The 23,463-nt window shown below is 38.8% G+C and overlaps 1 protein-coding gene across 6 annotated transcripts in view; it reads right to left on the reverse strand.

Moving 5' to 3' along the window:
* Positions 1–23,463, reverse strand: part of RAPGEF4 (Rap guanine nucleotide exchange factor 4) — a 318,295-nt gene that overhangs the window by 93,900 nt on the left and 200,932 nt on the right. For 5 of the 6 annotated variants that reach the window (XM_061135068.1, XM_061135067.1, XM_061135070.1 and 2 more), the window contains 2 exons: positions 1,710–1,763; positions 1,288–1,394 (listed from right to left, as the gene is read on the reverse strand). In XM_061135068.1, the coding sequence (XP_060991051.1) occupies positions 1,288–1,394; positions 1,710–1,763 (161 nt within the window). The remainder of the gene's footprint in view (positions 1–1,287; positions 1,395–1,709; positions 1,764–23,463) is intronic. The other variant, XM_061135069.1, reaches the window with a different exon arrangement.

Here is a 23,463-nt window from a genome sequence, read left to right on the forward strand (position 1 = left end):
TCGTTTTGATCTTATAAACATATTCATGACAAATGCAAGTAGAAGAGTGTTAGTTTGCATGGAAAGCAGAAAAAGTGATCCTAAGAGGAAGAATTTGCCATGCATTTCCAGCTTTCCTTGGGAAGAGACTGGATTTTGAGGCAATATACTTTAACATTCACTGTAGGGTGAGTCAAATAATTTTATAGGTTCTATCATGGTTGACAATTGCTAGAAAGATATATATCCTTTGTGGTAACTTTACAATTTGTATTCTAGCTTTTCACTGTCTTATGAATTTGGTTCACGTGAATCAAATAGGTTTTGACTCATGCTAAGTCTAATGGGTTCTGAGATCATGTCTAGGCTAAATGAGAAAGAGGGCCAGACGATTGCTGAAAGAAGACCATGAGTCTGAATCATAGGTGCAGGGAGAGAGAGTGAAGGCTTATGTACCATCAACAGGCCATTCTAGTTCCTGAAGCCTTTTTGAATTGATAAAATCAAAAGTTAAAGATGAGACATGAATCCTTCATTGACCCACTATGGTTCAATCATCTCAGAAGGTCACCTAAATCACATGGCCCCAGTCTTTATCATTTCTTAACTCCAGTGGCAGCCACAATGTCTTTATTCTGTATGATTAGAGGTGTGAAAGAGTTGAATATCTTACTATATGTATACTACAATGGAATCCTACATTAGAAAGTAAATTATGTGAAAGGGCATTTTATATTTTTTTCCTTCTTGTATCCTCAGGGTTTGAAACGCAATAATGCTTGATGCCCAGTAGGTACTTAACAAATGTGCAGAATGTATGAAAGAAACTTAGAAGTCAATCAACCTTGGTTTAAATCCTGGCTCTGCCACTCACTAGATTTGTGACTTGATCAAGGAAAACTATTTAATCTCTCTGAGTCTCAGATTTATCATCTGAAAAATGGCCTTATAGGTTGTGACGAGGATGAAACGAGATAATGTATGGAGAGTGGTCTTTCTTGTTCAGGGCTTTGAGTATAAATGAACACTCAGTAAATGTTAGTTGAATCTCATTTAAATCTAGTAGTTTTCCTAAAATATACTGGCAAACAGAAATAAAGGTTTTCTTTTTTTTGTTCATCACACTTAAACCAATGTCTAGGCAAATTAGTTTAGGAATAATTCCTGGGAATACTAAGGCTAATTAGAGTTAAGTGAGGATCCAAGGCAAGCTCAGAAATTCTAGAACCCGGAGGATTATAAAACATGCTACCTGTAGATGGAAAACAGGGAAACATGTTTGTTGTAATCTATTTATATCACACATACCTGTATGTCTTTAGGTGGTATTTTCTATCTCTTATCATGTGAGGTGCTCGAGAGAGAATGGCGTTTCGTAAAATTTTTCCAGCCCTGAGGATCTTCTCTGAAGGAACCTGAATTTTCATCAAGTGCGAGGAGGGGGGAAAAAAGAAGGAGCGATTATAGATGGAAAACAAACCAGATAAATCTTTAAATCACTTTTCAATCTGATTCTGTGCTTGAAAAATACAATTCATTCATACATATGCATTGCTCACTTGTGTGATATGTCACTGTTTTATACTGAGAACCGAGACACACTGATATGTATTGTTTCTAGAAAGTGTATTTGCAGTTTCCTGATGTGCTGCTCTGACATATGGACCACTTCTCATAGTTACTTAAGAAACTAGCTCTGATGGCTCATCAACCCACCTACATCCCATTACCTTGGTAATTGTGTTAGCAGGACGAAGAGGAACGTGAGGTTCAATGAGAGGTGTCTGAAAAATAAAATGTTAAAGCAAAAGAAAATTAAACAAAAGTTCACTAAAGAAAATTATGGGTTGGGGATAATAAGAAACATCTATTTTTATAAAACTCAAAATAGAATTAAAAAAACAAGAGATAAAATCTGCCTAAAGAACTTGAATGCACAGGCATTCAAAGGGCAAGGTTAGACTACTCTATTTGCCAAAATTTAAATATAAATTATTAAAAATGAAAAAACCAAACAGGAATGATTAGATGTTTGTAGGCTTAATGAGAAGGGAATCAATATCTACTCAAAGCATAACAAACATCAGGGCAGAAGAAAAAGCAAAACAAGATAAACATGAAAAGAGATTAAAATGATCTATCTCAGAGGATAGGGAGAAAGGATTGTTTAAGAATGGAAATGAGTGATTTCATCCTCTCTCATGTAGTTAAGATTCTTTTCCTGCAATCTGTATTTTTAGAAAGTTTTAATTTTTAAGTGATGCTTCTTGATGGTTTAACACACTCACATTCCTTGAACCCACTGGAACAGCTAGGCTACCATCTCTTCCATTTGCAAAATGGTATACAAAGTTTTCAGGATTCTGTGACTATCAGTACAGCTCTAGGATTTAGAGGAAGCATTTATAATTATCCGCATTCTTCAGATGAAGGTGCTGAATTGAAATTCCAGGGAAATGACTTGCTATACAGCTACACAGCTGATTCCCCTAGTCCTACTTCATCTTCTTTGCTCTGTTTTTCTGAAATATCTGGTAATGGCATTTCCAAACAGAGGAGAAAGACACATTCCGTCAAAGACTGGTAGAACTATCAATACAATGCTGTTTATGCTACTTCCAAAAGGTAAGAGAACACAGCAGATTTATGTACGAGATTGTTGTGGGCAGAATAATAGCCCTCAAAGATGTTCATGTCCTTATCCTCAGAACCTATGAATATATTAGATTACATGGCAAAAGGGACTCTGTGGATGTGATTAAGTTAAGGATCAAAATAAGGTAGCTCAGACGGTAAAGCGTCTGCCTGCAACGCGGGACACCTGGGTTCAATTCCTGGGTTGGGAAGATCCCCTGGAGAAGGAAATGGCAACCCACTCCAGTACTCTTGCCCGGAAAATTTCATGGACGGAGGAGCCTGACAGGTAGTCCATGGGATTGTAAAGAGCCGGACATGACTGAGCAACTTCACAGTTCTTTACAGTTCACATCCTGATGTTTCTAGGTAGGTCCAATGTAACCATAAGGTCCTTAAAAGATGGACAAGGGAGGCAGAAGAGTTAGAACCCGAGAGATAACAGTGGGAGCAGACTCAGTCTGATTTTGCTGGCTCTGATGGTAGAGGTGGTCAAGGGCCAAGGAACGAGGGCAGCCTCTGGAACATGGAAAAGGCAAAACAACATATGATCATGAGCCTCCTCTAGAGGCTTCAGAAGGAATGGGCCTGATTTTAGCCCAGAGACTAATTTCAGACTTCTAAACTATAGCACCATAAGGTTATTCATTTCTGTTTTTTTTAAGTTTGTGGCAATTTGTTACAGCAACCAAAGAAAAATAACAGATTATTATACTTTACTCTAATGACCCTTACTTTTTGCAAATAGAAGCCATTACATTGAAAATAAATTAGTAGGTTTTTCCTTTGTCCCAATTAAAAAACATAATCAATGGGGAAAATAAAAATCAATGTTAATTTTAAATATGTATGTAAACGTATTCATGTCATGCATGTATAAACATACACCTTTTTTTTTATCAACAGTAAATTTCAGATGAGTTGCTGCTTTTAATATTAGAATTAAGAAAAAAAGGGGAAAGAATCCTATGTTTTAAGAAAATCATAGATGAGAAAGATTTGTTTAGAATGAAAATGCACTGAATTTAAACATTTTAAATTTAAACATCACCTTGCTGGCATCTAGTAGACATTTTTCCCCTCTTGAAATCACTAGAGCACAAATGTCAAACAATATTATAATATTTTAGCAGCATTCTGTTTGCAACCAGCATAGACCAAGGAATGTCAATCTGGTCCAATTCAACAGCAGCTTTGAACAGAGCTCGATTTTGTTCTGACATAGCCCACGGTCTTTTATGGAAGACCTTTCGTAGGAAAGGGACCATGAGCTCAGAGTCCCGTGTTTGTACCATCTCCTCAAAAAAGCCAGGAGAGAATTCTGTGATGCCAAATCACCTGGAAACATGTTCAAAAGTGGGAGGCCAGCATGTATGAGGGCCCTGGAAATGTGTGCAATCAAAACTCTTGACTATTTCTGAGCTGTGAGTTTCCAGTATTCATGTATCTTGTCACTTTACGTTACATAGGTTGGCTTATATGACTACGTTATATGTGCCTGGTTATAAACCCAAACTGTAGAAGCCTCTGGTTCTTCTTGAAAATAATAGCAGAAACCCATTTCTTCTTCCTGTCCTGACAGAGAAGTGCAGGTATATGTGGTCTAGAGTAGACAGGTGTAGGCTAAGCTTCTTTTCTATGGGGAAAAAAAAAATCTATTTTCCTTTGCAGTGGTCTTTGAGAGGCTGGCCGAGCCAGAGGTCAGGAAGATGCCCATGCTCGAGAGTTAATGACGAGTATTTATTCTTTGGTAGGCACTGTGAAACATTATTTGAAGACTGCATCTTTTTGTTTCTATAGAAATGACTACATTTAAACAAAATGCTAGCAAGTAGTCCCTAGGTAGTCTATTTGGTTGGACAGTTTCCTTTTTGCTTTCCTGGAACTCTGAAAAGAAACTACTACCAAAGCTGGGGAAACATCGGACTTCAACCAATATTGTTCCTTTGATTTACAACTTCTAACGGGGCAAAACATACACAAGATTCTCTTTTAGCAAGCTAATCCTAGTGCCAGTTCCAGGACCAAGAGGCTGTTTAATCTGTTGAAAGGCAGCATTCTCAGAACCTTCCCTGGTTCAGAGATTTCAGGTTTGGAGGCAACATAGTGAGTAGATGCTTTGAGAGGGGAACAGTCTCTTTATTTGAATGAAACCTCCAAGGAACAAATGCAGCATGAAAGCAGATTTTATTTGGGTGGTGGGGGGGAGATAAAAACTCATTTTTGAAAGGGACTCTGTATTCAGTTAGGCAAGCCTCTCGGTCATAAGAACTATGTTGGTGCCTAGCAGCTGTGTGCTGTGAGGTAGGGGGCATTTGTGACAGGTAGGCTGGGTCCCTGGGGCACAAAGTCACTGCCAATGGCTGTGCAGGGGTCCTTTCCTCAGGGACTGTGACTTTATTGCTTTTGTATGTGCCTACTTGTTTCCTTGTTGGTTTCCCTTCACTTTCAAGTAAAGTTTTTATTTTTGAGAATTTCACTTTTGTGTGCATGCTAAGTCTCTTCAGTCATTTCCGACTTTGTGACCCCTGGCAGGCTACTTTGGACTGTAGCCTGCCAGGCTCCTCTGTCCATGGGATTCTCCAGGGATGAATACTGGAGTGGGCTGCCATGCCCTCCTCCAGGGGATATTCCCGACCTAGGGATGGAACCCATGTCTCTTACATCTACCTGAATTGGCAGGTGGATTATATACCACTGGGAAGCCCTCACTTTAGCTGAGCTTTAGCAAAATGAGGACAGGAATTTCAGTTTATAAATGATGAAGGTCAACAGGAGAGGGAAAGAAGCAGGAATGTGGAGATTAGTGAGAATCCAAACAAGAAAAGCAGCCCCCAAAGCAAGATCAAGGATTTCCTGTGTCAGCCTTTTACACAGGTTATCTTCTTCTTACACCCATATTTTATTGACAGAACGAAGGCCAGCAGCATAATGGGCCTGAGCACACACAGCCAACACCTGGAAGAGCTGGGAGGTGAATCCATGTCAGTTTTACCCCAGTGTCTGTGCTACAGGAACCCATCCCACCTGCTCTTTCCTCCTACAGACATCATGGCTCACACTGTGGGAGAGATAATATTCTGTTGAATTAAAGTTCACTGAGAAAAATGCTTCTACGCCCTTCTCGGTTGTCAGGAACCAGACTCAATCTTATATATTTCCAGAAATAAGTGTTCACAACGTCCTACTGAGATGACATGTTAGCATCATGTACCATGTTTGGTCTGAACTGACTTCTTAAAAAGCAACTTTGTGAAAATGAAACATTTGGCATCTAGAAACTGCCCTTCTAGGGCTGAGACAAATATACAAGGAACACAGGTAGCAGTCAAAGTCCAAGCAGGTAAACGGAGAGCAGTCTATTCCCATGGAGGGAATTTAACCCTAGGAACTAGCTTCACAAGTGGTGGAAGAGCTAAGAAGCTAAAGAGACAATGAGGAAGTCACTTGGATGCTAGTCAAGTAGGTAGCCCTCAGGAGTGGGGACAGAAGGAGGAGGAAGCATTACTAGAGCCAGAGTCAGATGTCTGGTGGGAGCTGGATCTCCAAGGGTCATCTGTTCCTAAAGGACCAGGCACATGAGTGCAAGACTGTCCTGCATTCAATCTCCCTCCAACCATAAACCAGAGAAATAAGGAAAAGAATTTCATTTTATAAATGATTAAACAGAAGAAAGAAGGAGCTTGTTGAGATGATAAAAGCTAGAAAACCAACCCTAAAGGCAAAACCAAGGACCTGCGGAGGTCAGCCTCCTTGTGATGCACAATGGAGCACGGAGAAGGCAAAGCATTGCTTGGAGGACAAACAGCCCAGGACCCCCCCAGAGGGTGTTTGCTGTCACCACAGAGTGGGTGTAGGGCTGCCCCCTGTTCCACTCCAGCTCCCTCACCCTCTCTTATTCCATATCTTCCCAGCAACACTTCCTGCTGGGGTCAGGCAAGGGAGGAGGACAGTGGGTAGCACAGAGTGGACCTTCATTGATGCTTCCTGAACTGGTTCCCAGGACTGCCCGATAGTTTGATTTAAAGTCAGAAAATGTATATCACAAATGAACCTGAGAAGAAACGGACCCCATCTCCCATTAAATGTCATACGTTTTAATACATCAATCATATTCTGAGGACAAAAATTCTTCCTCCCTACCTGAGTATGAAAGAATCTGAATTGGGCTGTGAAAACATGATCCTCAAAAGCTAGGCAGAGAGGACAGATAAAGGCAGAGGTATTCAGCTTTCTCTCTGCTTTTCTTGGCTTTCTCCCCTGAAGACTTCCCTCAGGAGTGACCGTAATTGGTTTTTGTTTGTTTCTGGAGAGGAGATGCATTCTACTGCTTTTTATTATGTTTATATTACTACTGAAAAGGAGATGCAGTAAGGGAAAATATTCCTTTTGGCACCAGAGCCAATTCAGAAATACTAATCAGGTGATGAAAATACGAATTTAGCCTCTATTACAAGATGCACAATAACTCCCCAGTAGATCATAATGAGGTATAAGGCACTGTAATAGGCCTCATGAAAAACCATATTCAGGCCCTTTTCAAAGGGTGTAATTCTTTTTACTCCAGTATTTGCTCATAGAAGCCTTTTGCAAGGCACAGCATTTTAAGCCAAGAGATAAGAATAACAAGGTAGATTGGGACACAAAGCTCATGGCAGAACTCTGGCAACCCAGCGTAATAAAAAGTCATATAAGCCCACATCCAATTCCTGTATTTAATGAAGGCATATTGTGTGCAGAGCAATGTGCTCGGCTAAAGGACAGACTCTGATAAAGTATCTGGTCTAAATGTGCCCTACATCTTTGGGGGAAAGTAGAACTTCTTATGAGTTAAATAATTATTGAGAATCTGAGTCAATGAATAAATGGATTTTAAATTCATCTTTTCTCAGTTCAGGTGAGAAAATCTTTAGGAAGTAGGAAGAAACATATTTAACTTTTTAGTGAAAATTATATGCTTTTTAGGAGTTACATTCCTTTATTTTGGCATTGTGGAAAAATACAACTGAAGTCTTGGAAATCTATGTCTCTAAATCGCAGCAAGATATTCTATGACCCACCTCCTAGATTAATGGAAATAAAAACAAAAATAAACAAGTGGAACCTAATAAAACTTAAAAGCTTTTGCACAGCAAAGGAAATTATAAACAAGATGAAAAGACAACCCTCAGAATGGGAGAAAATAATTGCAAACGAAGCACCTGACAAAGGGTCAATCTCCAAAATATATAAGACGCTTATATAGCTCAATATCAGAAAAACAATCTAATAAAAAAATAGGCAGAAGACCTAAACAGACTTTTCTCCAAAGAAAACATACAGATGGCCAATAAACATATGAAAAGATGCTCAACACGTTCACTATTCAGTTCAGTTCAGTCGCTCAGTTGTGTCTGATTCTTTTCGACCCCATGAATCACAGCACGCCAGGTCTCCCTGTCCATCACCAACTCCTGGAGTTTACTCAAACTCATATCCATCGAGTCGGAGATGCCATCCAGCCATCTCATCCTCTGTCATCCCCTTCTCCTCCTGCCCCCAATCCCTCCCAGCATCAGGGTCTTTTCCAATGAGTCAACTCTTCGCATGAGGTAGCCAAAGTATTGGAGTTTCAGCTTCAGCATCAGCCCTTCCAAAGAATACCCAGGACTGATCTCCTCTAGAATGGACTGGTTGGATCCCCTTGCAGTCCAGGGGATTCTCAAGAGTCTTCTCCAACACCACAGTTCAAAAGCATCAATTTTTTGGTGCTCAGCTTTCTTCACAGTCCAACTCTCACATCCATACATGACCACTGGAAAAACCATAGCCTTGACTAGATGGACCTTTGTTGGCAAAGTAATGTCTCTGCTTTTTAATATGCTCTCTAGGTTGGTCATAATTTTCCTTCCAAGGAGTAAGCATCTTTTAATTTCATGACTGCAATCATCATCTGTACTATTAGAGAAATGCAAATCAAAACTAGAATGAGGTATCACCTCACACCAGTCAGACCAACCATCATCAAAAAATCTACACACAATAATAAAAGCTGGAGGGGACATAGAGAAAAAGGAACCCTTCTGCTCTGTTGGTGGGAATGTAAATGGTAATAGCCATTATGGAAAACAGTATGAAGATTCCTTACAAAACTAGGAATAAATATATCACATGAGCCAGCAATCCCATTACTGGGCATATACCCTGAGAAAATCACAACTCTAAAAGGGACATGTACCATAATATTCATTGCAGTAATATTTACAGTAGCCAAGACATGGAAGCAACCTAGATATCCATGGACAGATGAATGGATAGAAAAGCTGCGGTACATTTATACAATGGAATATTACTCAGCCATAAAAAGGAGCAAATTTGAGTCAATTGTAGTGAGGCAGATGAACCTACAGCCTCTCGTATAGAGTAAAGTAAGTCAGAAAGAGATAAACAAGTATCACAGATTAATGCATATAAATGGAATCTAGAAAAGCAGTACTCATGAGCCTAGTAGAGAACAGACTTGTGGACAGGGTAGGGGAAGGGGAGCATGGGACAAACTGAGAAAGTTGCATTGACATATACACACTATCATGTGTAAAATCAGGCTTCCCTAGCAGCTCAGATGGTAAAGAATCTGCCTGCAATGCAGGAGATCTGAGTTTGATCCCTGAGTCGGGAAGATCCCCTGCAGAAGGCAAGAGCTACCCACTCCAGTATTCTTGCCTGGAGAATCCCATGGACAGAGGAGCATAGCAGGCTACAGTCTATGGGGTCACAGAGAGTTGGGACAACTGGGTGATGAACACTTTCACGTGTGTAAAATAGTGGGAAGTTGCTAAATAACCCAGCAGCCCAGCCTGGTGCTCTCTGATGACCTAGAGCCTAGAGTTGGGGGATGTGGGGAGGAGAGGGAGGCTCAGGAAGGAAGGGATATATATGACTAACTATAATTGTCATATGGCAGAACACAAAATTGTAAAGCAATTTTTAACCAATTAAAAATAAGTAAAAAAGAAATGTATGTCTCACAGTATTATGATGAGTACCATTTTTTGGTTGACCAGATGAAACTGAAGTAAATCAGGCTCATACCAATGTCATCACTCTGAAATAACAAATTTCCATTTGTTAAACAACGGAAAATTCATCTATAGACCTCTTTGGCGTCTATTGACAGGTTTTGTTGTTTTTTGATTGTTGTTGTTGTTTTTAAGTTTTTCCTAATTCAAAATTGACTTGTAGATTTCCAGTTTCAGCTTCAACCTGTAAAAACTGTCACTTCTGCTGTTACAAGAAAAAGCTGAATAAGTAAAAATAACAACTTCTCTCAGGTTCATCAGAGAACTGACCATGTCAAGAAAACTGTCACCCTGAAATCTGGCAAAATAGGGGAATACAGTCATGGCTGACATTTGTCTGCCTGGATTGGGAGCCATATATAGGTAGGAATACTTAAACAGTGTTAAATTAATTAAACCAGGAGGCCACTAGATTGAGGTGGTTCTAATGCCTGGAGGCCTGTGTAAGCAAATCAAAATCTCAGCCTGTAACTGCCTCAGGGTTCTAAGGTTGAAATTCAAGGACAACCAACCACAGCCAAGTAGGCTTTACACTATGGCCAATCGGTAATTTCCTAATTTTGCCTTCCTTTTCTCTATAAAATTACTCCTCAAGCTTCCACTGGTGGAGTGCTCCTAACCACTTCCAGTTTGGTGCTGCCGGATTTGAATCATTTTTTGCTCAAATAAACTCTTAACATTATGCCTCAGTTTATCTTTTAATTATGGTAATTTTAATGAAACTTGCTGGAGGTTGAATGTGGAGTAGCTTGAAACTGAGAAACTTCTGGGGGGTGATCTTAGGTGGGCCCCACAAGTTTGCGGGTTTTACCCCCAGGAACGCCACACGAGTCTTATGGTGACAATTCTCACGGCTCTAGCGGGGGTAGGAGAAGAGTGAGCACTATGATGTATATCCAGACAAATATAACGTAGCCAAGCCTACTCTCCAAGGACTTTGAGAGTTTCATCCTACCTGGGGGAAGGGCATTTCTTTGTCTCTAGCCTCCTCCAGCCTTCCTGTCTCACGTAAGGGAAGAAAAAGCAGCTAAGAAACAGTTGTGAAAGTCCCATTGCAGGCACACAGGCCTGCCAAATGACTGAGCTTTAACCATAAGATTATAGGACTGCCCTTCCCACAAATGCCCCTCACCATGCCAACATAAACATAGTGGATTACAGCTGAAAGAGATTCCTATTCAGACTCTATCTAAGGAGGAGATCTTAGGGAAGCCTGAACACAGCAGAGAAGACAAAAACAAGGACATTAGAGGAATCAGAAGACTCCAGAATCTATATAGCTATAGCAAATATTAAACACAGCCCAACTCCTAGCCAGATTAACATAAAACCTCACTCTGAAGGCTTATTTATCTCAGTTTCTATTACCCAATACATCATGCCTGGCTTTCAACCAAAAATTACAAGGCATGCTAGAAGGCAAGGAAAAACAGAGTCTGAAGACACAAAGTAAGCATCAGAGCCAGACTCAGACATGACACAAATTTTGGAATTGTCAGATGGGAAATTCAAATGAACTGTGATTACTATTTTAACTATGGAGTAGTCTTCCACTTATAATACTAATAAAAAGTAGGCAATATGCAAAAATACATTGTGTGACATAAGCAGAGAAAGAAAAACTTAAAGAAATAATCTTCCTCCCTTCTCCTTCCTCCATAGACCAATCTCAGATAAGGAAGAGCAGAAAGTGGATGGAAATTGGAGAAGGCAGACCATACCCCTCTAACAGTGCTGGAACTACCAGCCCAGTCTCTTCAGAGATTCAACGCCACCAAAAGCTAAAAGTTCTAAAAAAGGGACCTAGCAAGTTACCGTGGATATTAACAAACTTATTCTAAAGTTTATATAGACAAGCAAAACACCCAGAATAGCCAACACATTTTTGAAGAAGAAGAACAAAGTTGAACTGATGCTACTCCACTTTAAGACTTACGATAAAGCTACTGGACCCAAACAGTGTGGTATTAGCAGAAGAGAAATATTGAGTTGGCTAAAAAGTTTGTTCAGGTTTTTCTGTACAATGTTATTTTTTTGGAAAAACCCAAACTTTTTTGCCAACCCTATAGATCAAAAGAACAGAAAGCCTAGAAATACACCTACATAAATACAGTCAACTGATCTTTGACAAAGGAGCAAAGACAAAACAATGGAGCAAAGATAGTCTTTTCAATGATGGTGCCAGGACAGTTGATGTCCACATGTTAAAAAAAAATGAATCTAGACACAGATACTATATTTTTCACAAAAATTAACTCAAAATAAACATAAATTAACATAAAATACAAAGCTAAAATAAAACTCCTAGAAGGTAACATAGGAGAATACCTACATTGCCTTGGATATGGCAATGACCCTTTTTTTTTGAGGTTGGGTCAGCCAATCTAGAGTGTCTATCATCTATTGATTATTTTCTATATACGTGACAGATCACCCAAGGACTCTACAATGTAGGAAAGTGAGAGTTAGAGTAAGTGGGTGCCCACAGCCTCAGTGCTGTGAAGAGGGGGACAGCATTAAAGCCCAACACTGCCTGGTCTCAGAGCGCCTGTCTTCCCACCATGCCCTGGGATCTCTAGGTTACCAGTTGATTATGAAAGGAGATAACTCAGGAACAGCCAGGCAAAAAAGATACATAGAGCAAGGTATGAGGGAAGTGGTGAAGAGTTTCCACACCCTCTTCGGGTGCACCACTGTCCTGGAATCTCTATGTGTTCAATAACCTGGAAGTCTGGCAATGACTTTTTAGATATAATACCAAAGGCACATAAGCCATGAAAGAAATAATTGATAAACTGAACTTTCATTAAAACAAAAATCTTCTGCTCTGTGAAAGACAATGCAAGAGAATGAGAAAACAAGCCACAGACTGGGAGAAAATATTTGCAAAAAACACCTATAATAAAAGACTGTCACTCAAATTATATAAAGAACTCTCAACACTGAAAAAGAAAACAACCTGTTTAAAAAAGTGGACCACAGACCTTAACACATACCTCACCAAAGAAGGTATACAGATGGCAAATGAGCAAATGAAAAGATGTTCCCCATCACATGTTACCAGGGAAATGTAAATTAAAACAAAAAGATACCACTACACACCTATTAGAATGGCCAAAATCCAAACACTGACAAGCCCAAATGCTTGTACAAAAGTTTGTAGAGCAACAGGGACTTTCAGTCATTGTTGATGGGAATGCAAAATGCTGTAGCCACTTTGAAGACAGTTTGGCAGTTCCTTACAAAACTAAATATGCTCTTGTCACATACGATTTAGCTATCAAACTGCCTGGTATTCACCCAAATAAGTTGAAAGCGTATGTCCACACAAAACCCTGCATGTAGTATTTACAGCAGTTTTATTCATAACTGCCAAAACTTAGAAGCAATCAAGATGCCCTTCAATAGATGACTGTATCAATAAACTGTAGTACATCTCTATTCAACACAAAAGGGAAGAGGTTATCCAGCCATGAAAAGACAAGAGGAATGCATATTTCTAAGTGAAAGAGGTGAATCTGAAAAGGCTACAAACTATATGAGTCCATCCATATGACATTTTTGAAAAGGCAAAACTAAGGAAACAATGAAAAGATGAGTAGCTGTTAGGGGTTGGGGGCACGGATGAACAGGCAGAGAACAGAGGATTTTTAGAGCAGTGAAAATGCTCCATATGATAAAACAATGATGAATGTATGTCATTATACATTTGTCCAAAGCCAGGGTGAACATTAATGTAAACTATGGACTTTGGGTGATAAAGATGTGTCAGTGTAGGTTCATCAATTGTAACAAAAGTGTCCTCTGGTGGGAAATGCTAATAGGGGATGATATGCATGTGCAGGGGCAGAGGGTATAAGGGACATCTCTGTGCCTTCCCCTCAATTTGCTGTGAATCTCAAGCCGCTCTAAAAAAAAAAGTCTTAATTTAAAAATGGACATGACTAATCCTTAATAAATGAAGTAATATTTTTTAGGGCCTAAAGTGACAAAAAATTTATGGATTAAGACTGAATGTTGTTATGGTTGCTAAGTACCAGTGGGAAAGAACATATTCAACTCAACACAGTTAAGAGTGATTACTTGGGAGACGGGATTATTTCAACCATAATTTTCATGTGTATATGTCACTGAGTTGAGCCTCCTCAATCCAACCAAATAAATATACATGTTCATATTTTTTTTTAATTGTGGGAACTGAAGTCTATAGTTTAGTCTCAGGCTGAGTCTGACTATTCAGCCAGGCTTACAGAGCAGAAGAAACTTAAGTGTACTAAAGGCTGCTTGGTGAGTCCATAAAACTGGAACAAAGAGGTCACAACAAGAAAAGTGCCGCCCAGATGCTTCTGCTGAGTGAGCTGGGAGTACTATTCTCTAGCAGGTGCTAGCAAATGGTTTAAGTTCCTCCCCAGCATTTCCTAATGCGATGCTAGAAGATGGTGTATGTTTGTAGGATGAGCAAGCCTTATTCTACAGTAAAGATTTCTTCTGATTTCATCTGGTTGTGGGTAAAATCCTCTGTTAGATACTAATCTTTGTTCTAATATATGGGATCTTCTGAGCGTTCACTTCCTAGGAGGCATGTCTACATATCTACTAGACATGCCTAAGCTAGATATTTGGTGGCAAAAACTAAAATGTTAATTTTTTTGGAGAGGCACCCATTCTTAACAGTTGGAGTATTCTCTTTAAATTCTTACACAAAGTGGTTCATTTTTTCCTTATAAACTGGCCTGATTAGGCACAGATTTTCTCTTCATGGTCATACCAACATATTATTATTAAATTTTCATTTCAGTTATAGGAGCTAAGAGATGCAAAATAAGCCAACCATATTATTCCACAGAGGTCACTGTCCACTGTGGTATATCTACTCTCACCAACCATAATTTTCATGGAAATATAAACTCTGTGATAGATTAGTAAACCCCCTTTCCCTCCTCTGCTTACAAATCTAAGCCTTGACCTCATCATTCATCCCTTCTTCCATTACAAGAAATTCTGTCCACAAAGTCCAGAGTTGGACCAACAGCTCATATAAGTTAACACCAAAAAAATAAAAATAAAAATGAAAAAGAACCAACCCAATCGAAAATGGGCAGAAGATCTATATAGACATTCTTCAAAGAAAATATACAGATGGCTGGTAAGCACATGAAAAGATGCTCAACATCACTAATTACTAGAGAAATGAAAATTAAAACTACACTGAGGTATCACCTCATACCAGTCAGAATGGCCATCATTAAAAAGTCTACAAATAACGAATATTGGAAAGGGTATAGAGAAAAAGGGAGCCCTCCTACACTGCTGGTGAGAATGTAAGTTGATGCAGTCACTATGGAAAACAGTATGGTGGTTCCTCAAAAAACTAAAAATAGAATTACCATATGATCTGGCAATCCTACTCCTGGGAATATACCTGATGAAACCATAATTTAAAAAGATACATGCACCTGTTATGTCCATAGCAGCACTGTTCATAATAGTCAAAACACAGGAACAGCCTACATGCCCTTGGATAGATGAATGGATAAAGAAGGTGTTGTGTATATGTGCATACACACATACATACAATGGAATACTTCTCAGCCACAAAAAAGAACAAAATAATGCCATCTGCAGCAACATGATCAAACTAGAGATTATCATACTAAGTGAAGTAAGTCAGAAAGAGAAAGACAAGTATCATGTAACTTAGATGTGAAATTTAAAATATGGCACAAATGAACCTATCTGAACAGAAACAGAGATCAGACTGGCAGTGGCCAGAGGGTAGGGTGAGGGATGGACTGGGAATTTGGGGTTGGTAGATGCAAATTATTACATTTAGAATGGATAAACTGCGAGGTCCTACTGTATGGCACAGGGAACAATATCCAATCTCCTGGGATAAACCATACTGGAAAAGAATATAAAAAAAGGATATACATGTAAAACTGAGTCAGTCTGCTGCGCAGCCGAGATTGGCACACCCTTGTAAATCAGCCATCCTTGAATAAAAAAGCAAAGTCCAGAATTCAGCACTGCCTCTTTTCCCATTCCAAAACTGTGAATATAAGATTCAGAGACACGGTTCAGGTCTTGAAACTTTAGAGAATTGGTGCTTATTAATATACAAATCTAATAAAAACCACCACATTTCCTTTTAGAATCTCCAATTTCAATTTGGGCATGGTGGATTCTGGAAGATAACATTTATTTAATACTTAAAAATAGGATGAATATAGAAAAGCTATGGTTGAAGCTCTACTTTCTGGGAAGCCAGGGAACAGGGCTTCTGCTGGGTCCACTCCAAAGGCAGATAAATGGTTTACATAATGTGCTTCAGAAAAAGCTTTTGTACTGAACATGTTAATTGGCATATACAAGCCAATATCAATGCATATTCTGTCCCTTACTCCTCTCCCCTTCTCAAATGGTATGTACATACATTGGCTTGACCATGCTTCTATTACTTAATATCTCTTAGAGAGCTTTTCATATTAGAACATAAAAAACTACTTCATCCTTTTTTTTGTTGCTACATGCACTTTTGGGTAACTGCATGGTATGCTATTGTACGGTTATGCTATAATTTGCTTCACAATCATTTATTGATAAATATGTAGTATTGTTAATCTGAGTCTACTATATGTGTGTGCATGCTAAGTCACTTCAGTCATGTCCAACTCTTTGTGACCCCATGGACTGTAGCCCGCCCAGCATCTCTGTCCATGGGATTCACCAGGCAAAAATACTGGAATAGGTTGCCATTTCCTCCTCCAGGGGATCTTCCCGACCTAAGGATGGAGCCCATGTCTCTTACATCTACCTGCATTGGCAGGTGGGTTATTTACCACTAGCATCACCTGGGAAGCCCAGATGAGAAATTATGGGATACCCTATTTCTATCATCTCTGTGTTCTTGAAAACCCAGGATTCTCATTGTGGAAGGAAAAAAGACATATATATAAAGCTTTGAAATAATGACCAACCAGTAGCAATGAATATCTTGAATTTTGAAATCAAGTCTTCTTAACAGAAATGGCTGATTCCAGGGACAAGAAATGTATAAGATGAGCCTGGACTATCTTGTCATGAAAGCTATCAAAAATTAGAAGCATATGTCAAAAATGACTCAGAGCTACCTTGGGTACACAGAATCACAGATATTTTAAGGCAAAAAGGGCAGAAAAATGATCTCATCATTAATTCACCTATTAAGCACTGCCTATCTGTCCAACATGGCACTAATTTTGCTGAGGAAATAAAAGACACGACGGTGTTATCTATTATTTCTCTGCCTGTGCTGTTCAATACATTAGTCACTAGTCACATGCAGTCACTTCCATTTCAATTAATTAAAATAAAAAATATTTATTTCTCAGTCTCATTAGCGATGTTTCAAGTACTCAACAGCATACATGCCTTGTCTCAGCCAAGATCAGCTCCTGTCTAGGACCATGAGAGTGTCCTAAGAGGTCTATAAGCTTCCATCCCTACCATTCTCAATGTCATGTCCAGAATGACCCTACAGCTAATATGGGTCAGATGTCACTCTGCCTAAACCCCTGCAACGGCTTCTCCTCCCACTCAGAGTGAAAGCCAAAGTCCATGCAATATACAGTCAGTTTGGCTCTTTGTCACCTCTCTGATCTCACTCCACTCCCCACTCTACTTCCTGCTTGGGTCCATTCTTTCCTGTACCCCGCTGGCTCACACTGTCACCACCTCCAGGTCTCTATACCTTCTTAGGGAGGCCTGTTCTGCCCGTCCTAGAGTATAAGGTATCATTGCCCCACATCTGGCGTTCTCTATCCCTCTTCCTCTAGTGCTTATCATACTTGACATTTTATGTATTTGTTTCTAATCTGTTTTCTCCACTGAAATGTGAGCTCTATGAAGGCAAGAACTTGGTTTTGCTCACTGTTCTACCCCGTCTCATGACATGCAGCTGCTACTCAAGTGTTTCCTGAATGAATGAAGGAATTTCTTCATGGGTTCATTTGCTCTGGTAGGCCATCAGTGTTTGAGTGAAGAGAAAACTCTATGAGAGCTGGTGAGGGGTAATTTATACGAAGGGATATTGAGAAGGAAATGACCGCTGGTTTCCACTGCCATGAAGAAATGATTTCAGGGGCTTGCAACTGAGTATAAGCTTTTTAAGAGAGAGGACCATTAAATAATGCCTTGCTTCCTGCCTTTTTTTTTTTTTTTAAAAAGGACTGGTGTTTGTTTGATAAAATGAGGAATATGATGAGTGCTTCTCAAATTTTAATATCTGTATGAATGACATGGGGATCTCATTAAAATGCAGATTTTTACTCCATTGGTCTACAGCATGACCTGAGATTCTCCATTCATGTCTAGTAATGTTGATGCTACTGGTCTGTGAACCACACTTTGAGCATCAAGGAATTAGATAACTATGAGTAGCATCCTTTGGATCTGTAATTTCATAACTCCTTCCTTACCAATGGAAGAAAGAAAAATGTCAGTGTTTCCTAAAAATTGAGTCTAGTTGATATAGTGATAAGGTCATGACCTAACAAGATTAATATCACCCAAATAAGCCAGTATGTTTTCTGGTTAAATGAATCATTTTCCAACCACTTTTATTTTCTGAATATTCAAGTACTTCACAGGAAAATGAAATATTTATGATTTATTAAAGAAAATTAATTTGGCCTGTAAGAGTTATTTGAATGCTATACTTAATATTCACAAATAACATACTTCACAATTTCTAAATTACAAATAACTTATCTCAACCAAATTCATTATATAAATATTTAATAAAGCCTCTCAAGCATAGGTATAACACAACATAATCCTTTTATTACTTTCCTCAGGGAATAAGGTGAAAAAGTCACATTCAATATTTATGAAATTAGTATTCGAAAATGAAGGAGTGTTTAAAATGAGGATCTGAATATCAGTAGCATAAAGTATTTTCAGAATTTGCTGGGTATCTCAATCTGCATTCTTATTCTAGCTAGTGGAGGCAGAATAGGGATTTCTTAATAAAGAAAAAACTCTGGAAGAGCCATAGAGTCAGGGGAAGGGATGACTCAGCTGGGGACAAGGCTCAAACCACACTGCACGTTCCCTCAAGCTCAGCCTCATGGCCTCTGCCATGGTGCATCACTGTTACTCACAAAGTACACAGGATGGATCCCAGAAACTGCCACTGCTCACCCCCAAACCCAACCTCTCCCCTGCTACCCTCACCAAAAGAAATGGATTCTGCACAGAGAGGCAGTTTGGGTCACATACTTGGGTTTTAATTGTAGGACTGGACTTCTAAAAACCAGACTTTGAAAAACCCTGAAGTTCACATTCCCACCCTACCCAAAAAAAGGGAGAAATGGCTATGAACTGGGGTTGTTAAAATCTAAGTGCAGGGAACAGATCTGTAAATATAAACATGCACACTTATATAACATATAATCAAGATTACAGCTATCTTATATTCTGAAAGAAAGGCAAAGTTCCCATCTCTTAAAATTTGGAAGTATTTTCAAAAATAACTCTTTGCAAACCCATTTGATAGAGATTAATCCTCAAAATTATGTAACATAATCATACACTTATAATAACATATATATACACAGTAACCTACAATATAATGAACTATCATGTTATGTAATTCTAGTTTGAATAAAAACATGTGTAAGTATCAACTTATTCCATGGACATTTGAGAATGTCCTCTGCGCTGTGCTAAGCTGATTCATTAGAATTCAAAGGGGATTAGTCTGGTAAATGATGCTAAGTGTGGATAAGAGTGTTAGGTTTGGGCTACAAAATGTTTAAAAATGAGATTGACCCAATTAGAGAGACACCCTCTGATACAATCTGGGAAGTTATAAAGACTAGTTGAATCAGTCCACTACAGGTGATTTTTCTCATCCTGGTGCTTTAAAGATTCATAATCAGAACATTAAATTAAATGATTTAAAGAACCATTAGGGCACTTCCCTGGTTGTACAGTGGATAAGAATCTGCCTTCCAATGCAGGGGACATGGGTTCAACCCCCGATCAGGGAAGATTCCATATGCCGCGGAGTAACTAAGCTTGTGTGTTACAACTACTGAGCCCATGATCCACAACAAGAGAAGCCCCCCTTCCCCATTCCCCACAATGAGACTGTGAGCAGCAACGAAGACCCAGTGCAGCCAAAAATAAGTAAAAAAGAACCACTTGGGGAGATCAGTGATCAGGTAAGGGTATTTCTGAATTTCTTGATTTGAGAGATCTATGGATCACATTCCCTACAGACATCAATTATGTTCTGAGTTGACCTTTGGGCCCCTCTGCATCTCCTAAATTCCCATTACTACAAATTTTTCACTGCTTGTACCACAGTTATTTACATTATTTTTCCCCAAGTACAAGACAAGCTCCTTAAAATAAAAAATTGTGTTCTTGTTATCTCAGAATCCCCATAGTGCTTTGTTCACAGAGATTATGCATTATATTTATTTATTATGTGGAGAAATCTCTGAGGTGCTTTTACTTGGCTGTGATATGAAAAGAATGGGAAGAATTTTCCCCTTTTCATTTCTGAAATTTCAGTTTTACTCTTCATGGTTAGATACAGAAAGGCTAAGTTTATTAGATGTTAGCTGATAATTTGTGGACTATTTTACTTTTCCTTCTTCCTCCCCAAGAATAACAATTCTTTTCAGTTCATATCTGTAAAACTGTATTTTAAGATCGGAAGGGAGAGACATTAATTTAAAGTTGACATCTTTGTATTTCCTTTAGATCAAGGAAGTTCTTGAAAGCAAACTGTCCTAGACACATGAAACCATCCTTCTTTGTTATCTTGGCTTCCTCTTATTTTTCTCTTGATAGATGCAATATCAGTTTTGAGTTTTCCCTGTATTGTTAAGTATTTTTGAATGTTTTTAGGCACTTATGAAAATTTCATACAAGTGATGGAACCTCCAAGATCCACATACATACATCCAAAATTCTACATATAGTTAACAGACTTTCAGAAGTGCACTCACATATCCTAAATATAAAAATGTGTGTTCCTAATACTCCAGAAATCCACTGCGAGACAAAAGCCCGAAAGAAATATGTACATACATTCACCAAGAGGCATACATTAAATGTTCAGAGCACAGCCATTCACAATAGCTTACAAACCACAGAAGAGACAATAGATTGTGGTCCATTCCCATAATGGAATGAGAAGAAACAATTTACAACAGCACACAATAATGTGAATAAACCTCACAAAGAAAAGAAAGTGGAGTTGCTCAGTTGTGTCTGACTCTGCGATCCCGTGGACTGTAGCCTGCCAGGCTCCTCCATCCATGGGATTTTCCAGGCAAGAATACTGGAGTGGGTTGTCACTTCCTCCTCCAGGGGATCTTCCCAACGCAGGGACTGAACCCGGGTCTCCTGCACTGCAGGTGGACAAACCTCACAAACACAATATTAAATGAAAGAAGCTGGATAGGGAAGGTATTACCAGGTGATTTCATCTACTTAAAGTATAAAGACGGATTATCTTTAGTTAGAGGAGTGGCTAGAAGGAAACAGGAGCTTCCTTCTGGGGTGGTGGTGATGTTCTGTTTCTTGACTTGAGTACTGCTTACCTAGGTGTATTTGTGAAAATGTATTGAATTAAATGACATGCATTAAAAAAAAAATGTATATGCTAACTTTCAAAAAAAAAAAGAAGAAAACAGCTGTTTTAGAGTAAGAAAATGACTTACTTTCATTAAAAAAAAAAAAAAAAATAGGGGCTTCCCTGGTGGCTTACTGGTAAAGAATCCACCTGCCAATACAGAAGACACAGGTTCGATCTGCAGTCCGGGAAGGTCCCACATGCTGCGGGGCAACTGAGTCGGTGTGCCACAACTATCGACCTGTGCTCCAGCGTCCATAGCCGCAACTACTGAATCCCACTCACTCCAGAGCCCACACTCCACCGCAGGAGGAGTCACCACAGGAGAAGCCCGCACACCGCAACCAGAGAAGAGCCCCTGCTCGTCACAACTGGAGAAAAGCCGCACAGCGACAAAAACCCAGCACAGCCAAAAGCTCGATAAAAATAAAAGTATATAAACAATCAGGAAAATGTTTACCAACCTTCCATTATATGTAGAAAAAAAAGGAAAGGAGACCTTGGAATTTCAAAACAGCATTTCAGTGGCATCTAGTCCTTTATGATCCTGACACAGAGCAATCTGTAACCCTTAAATCTCCTGTAAGGCTGACTCAAAGGAAAAAAGAGAATGCATAATATGCTTGTACGCATGGAAAGCACCTGGCAAAAACGTTAGCACCAGCAACCTCTAGCGAGGGTGGCCTTCAAGACACTTGGCTAAAGAGTGAGCCTAGACCACCTAGCACCTTTAGACATATTCATTCATTTAGTGATTCTGGAACAGTCTGGAATATTGACTGCAAATGTCAAGTCTCCACTACTTAAGACACCATTATTGCCTCAAAGGTATGTAAATACATGAAAAATCAAAACAGAGTATTATAGTAAGTCAGCATAAAATTAATGTTTTCACAGCTATTTTATTTAAATACTAGCTATATCAGGCAAAGCATACCTTTTTCTGGGAGATCACTCTAAGTAGTAATAAAATGTTAGTGTTTTATTTATTCATATATTCAATAATAAACACAAAATGATCTCATTCTGCTCAGTTATGACACTTAAGATGTCCAACAAGCAGACTCTTGAGAGAATGACAAGTGGTTATTGATAACCAACTATAGGTTTCTGAAAGTATTAGTTGACTCTGTCAAAAGTCTCAGAAAAATTCTCACAAATTTTTTGAGGTAATGTATTAAATTCAAAGTGACTCACATTTAATGTTACATGTTGTAGAAACTATGATTTTTTTTTCTGGTTTTTTTAATTGAAGTGTACATGATATACAATATTATATAAGTTACAAATGTACAATACAGTGATTCACAATTTTTAAAGGTCATATTCCATTTATACTTAAAAATATTGGGTATATTCCTGGTGTCATACAAAATACATCCTTGTAGCTTATTTTATACATAGTAGTTTGTACCTCCAAATCCCCTCCCCTACATTGTCCCTCCCACTTTCCCTTTCTCCATTGGTAACCACCAGTGTGGTCTCTATATCAGTGAGTCTGTTTTTGTTGTTCTTATAGTCACTAGTTAGCTGTATTCTTTAAATTCCACATATAACTGATATCATACAGAGTTTGTCTTTCTCTCTGACCTATGTCACTTAGCATAATGCCTTCCAAGTCCATCCCATTGTTGCAAATGGCAAAACTGCATTCTTTTTATGGTTGAGTAGTATTCCATTGTATACATATACCACACCTTCTTTTATCCATTCATCTGTTGATGGACACTTAGGTTGCCTTCGATATCTTGGCAATTGTAAATAATGATACTATGACCATAAGCGTACATGTATCTTTTGGAATTAGTATTTTGTTTTTTTTTTGATATATACACAGAATGGAATTGCTGGGTCATATGATAGTTCTATTTTTAGTTTTTTTAGATACCTCCATAGAGTTTTCCACAGTTGTTGCACTAATTTACATTCCTACCAGCAGTGTACACAAGGGTTCCCTTTTCTCTACACCCTTACCAACATGTTATTTGTGTTCTTTTTGATGATAGCCATTTTGACAGGTGTGAGGTTATACTTCATAACGGTTTTGATTTGCATTTTTCAGATGGTTAGTGATGTTGAGTATCTTTTCATGTGCCTCCTGGCCATCTGTATCTGAGAAACCTGTACGCGGGTCAAGAAGCAAGAGTTAGAACTGGACATGGA

The sequence above is a fragment of the Dama dama genome, chromosome 33 (genome assembly GCF_033118175.1).
Source record: "Dama dama isolate Ldn47 chromosome 33, ASM3311817v1, whole genome shotgun sequence".
NCBI classification, from domain to species: Eukaryota; Metazoa; Chordata; class Mammalia; order Artiodactyla; family Cervidae; genus Dama; species Dama dama.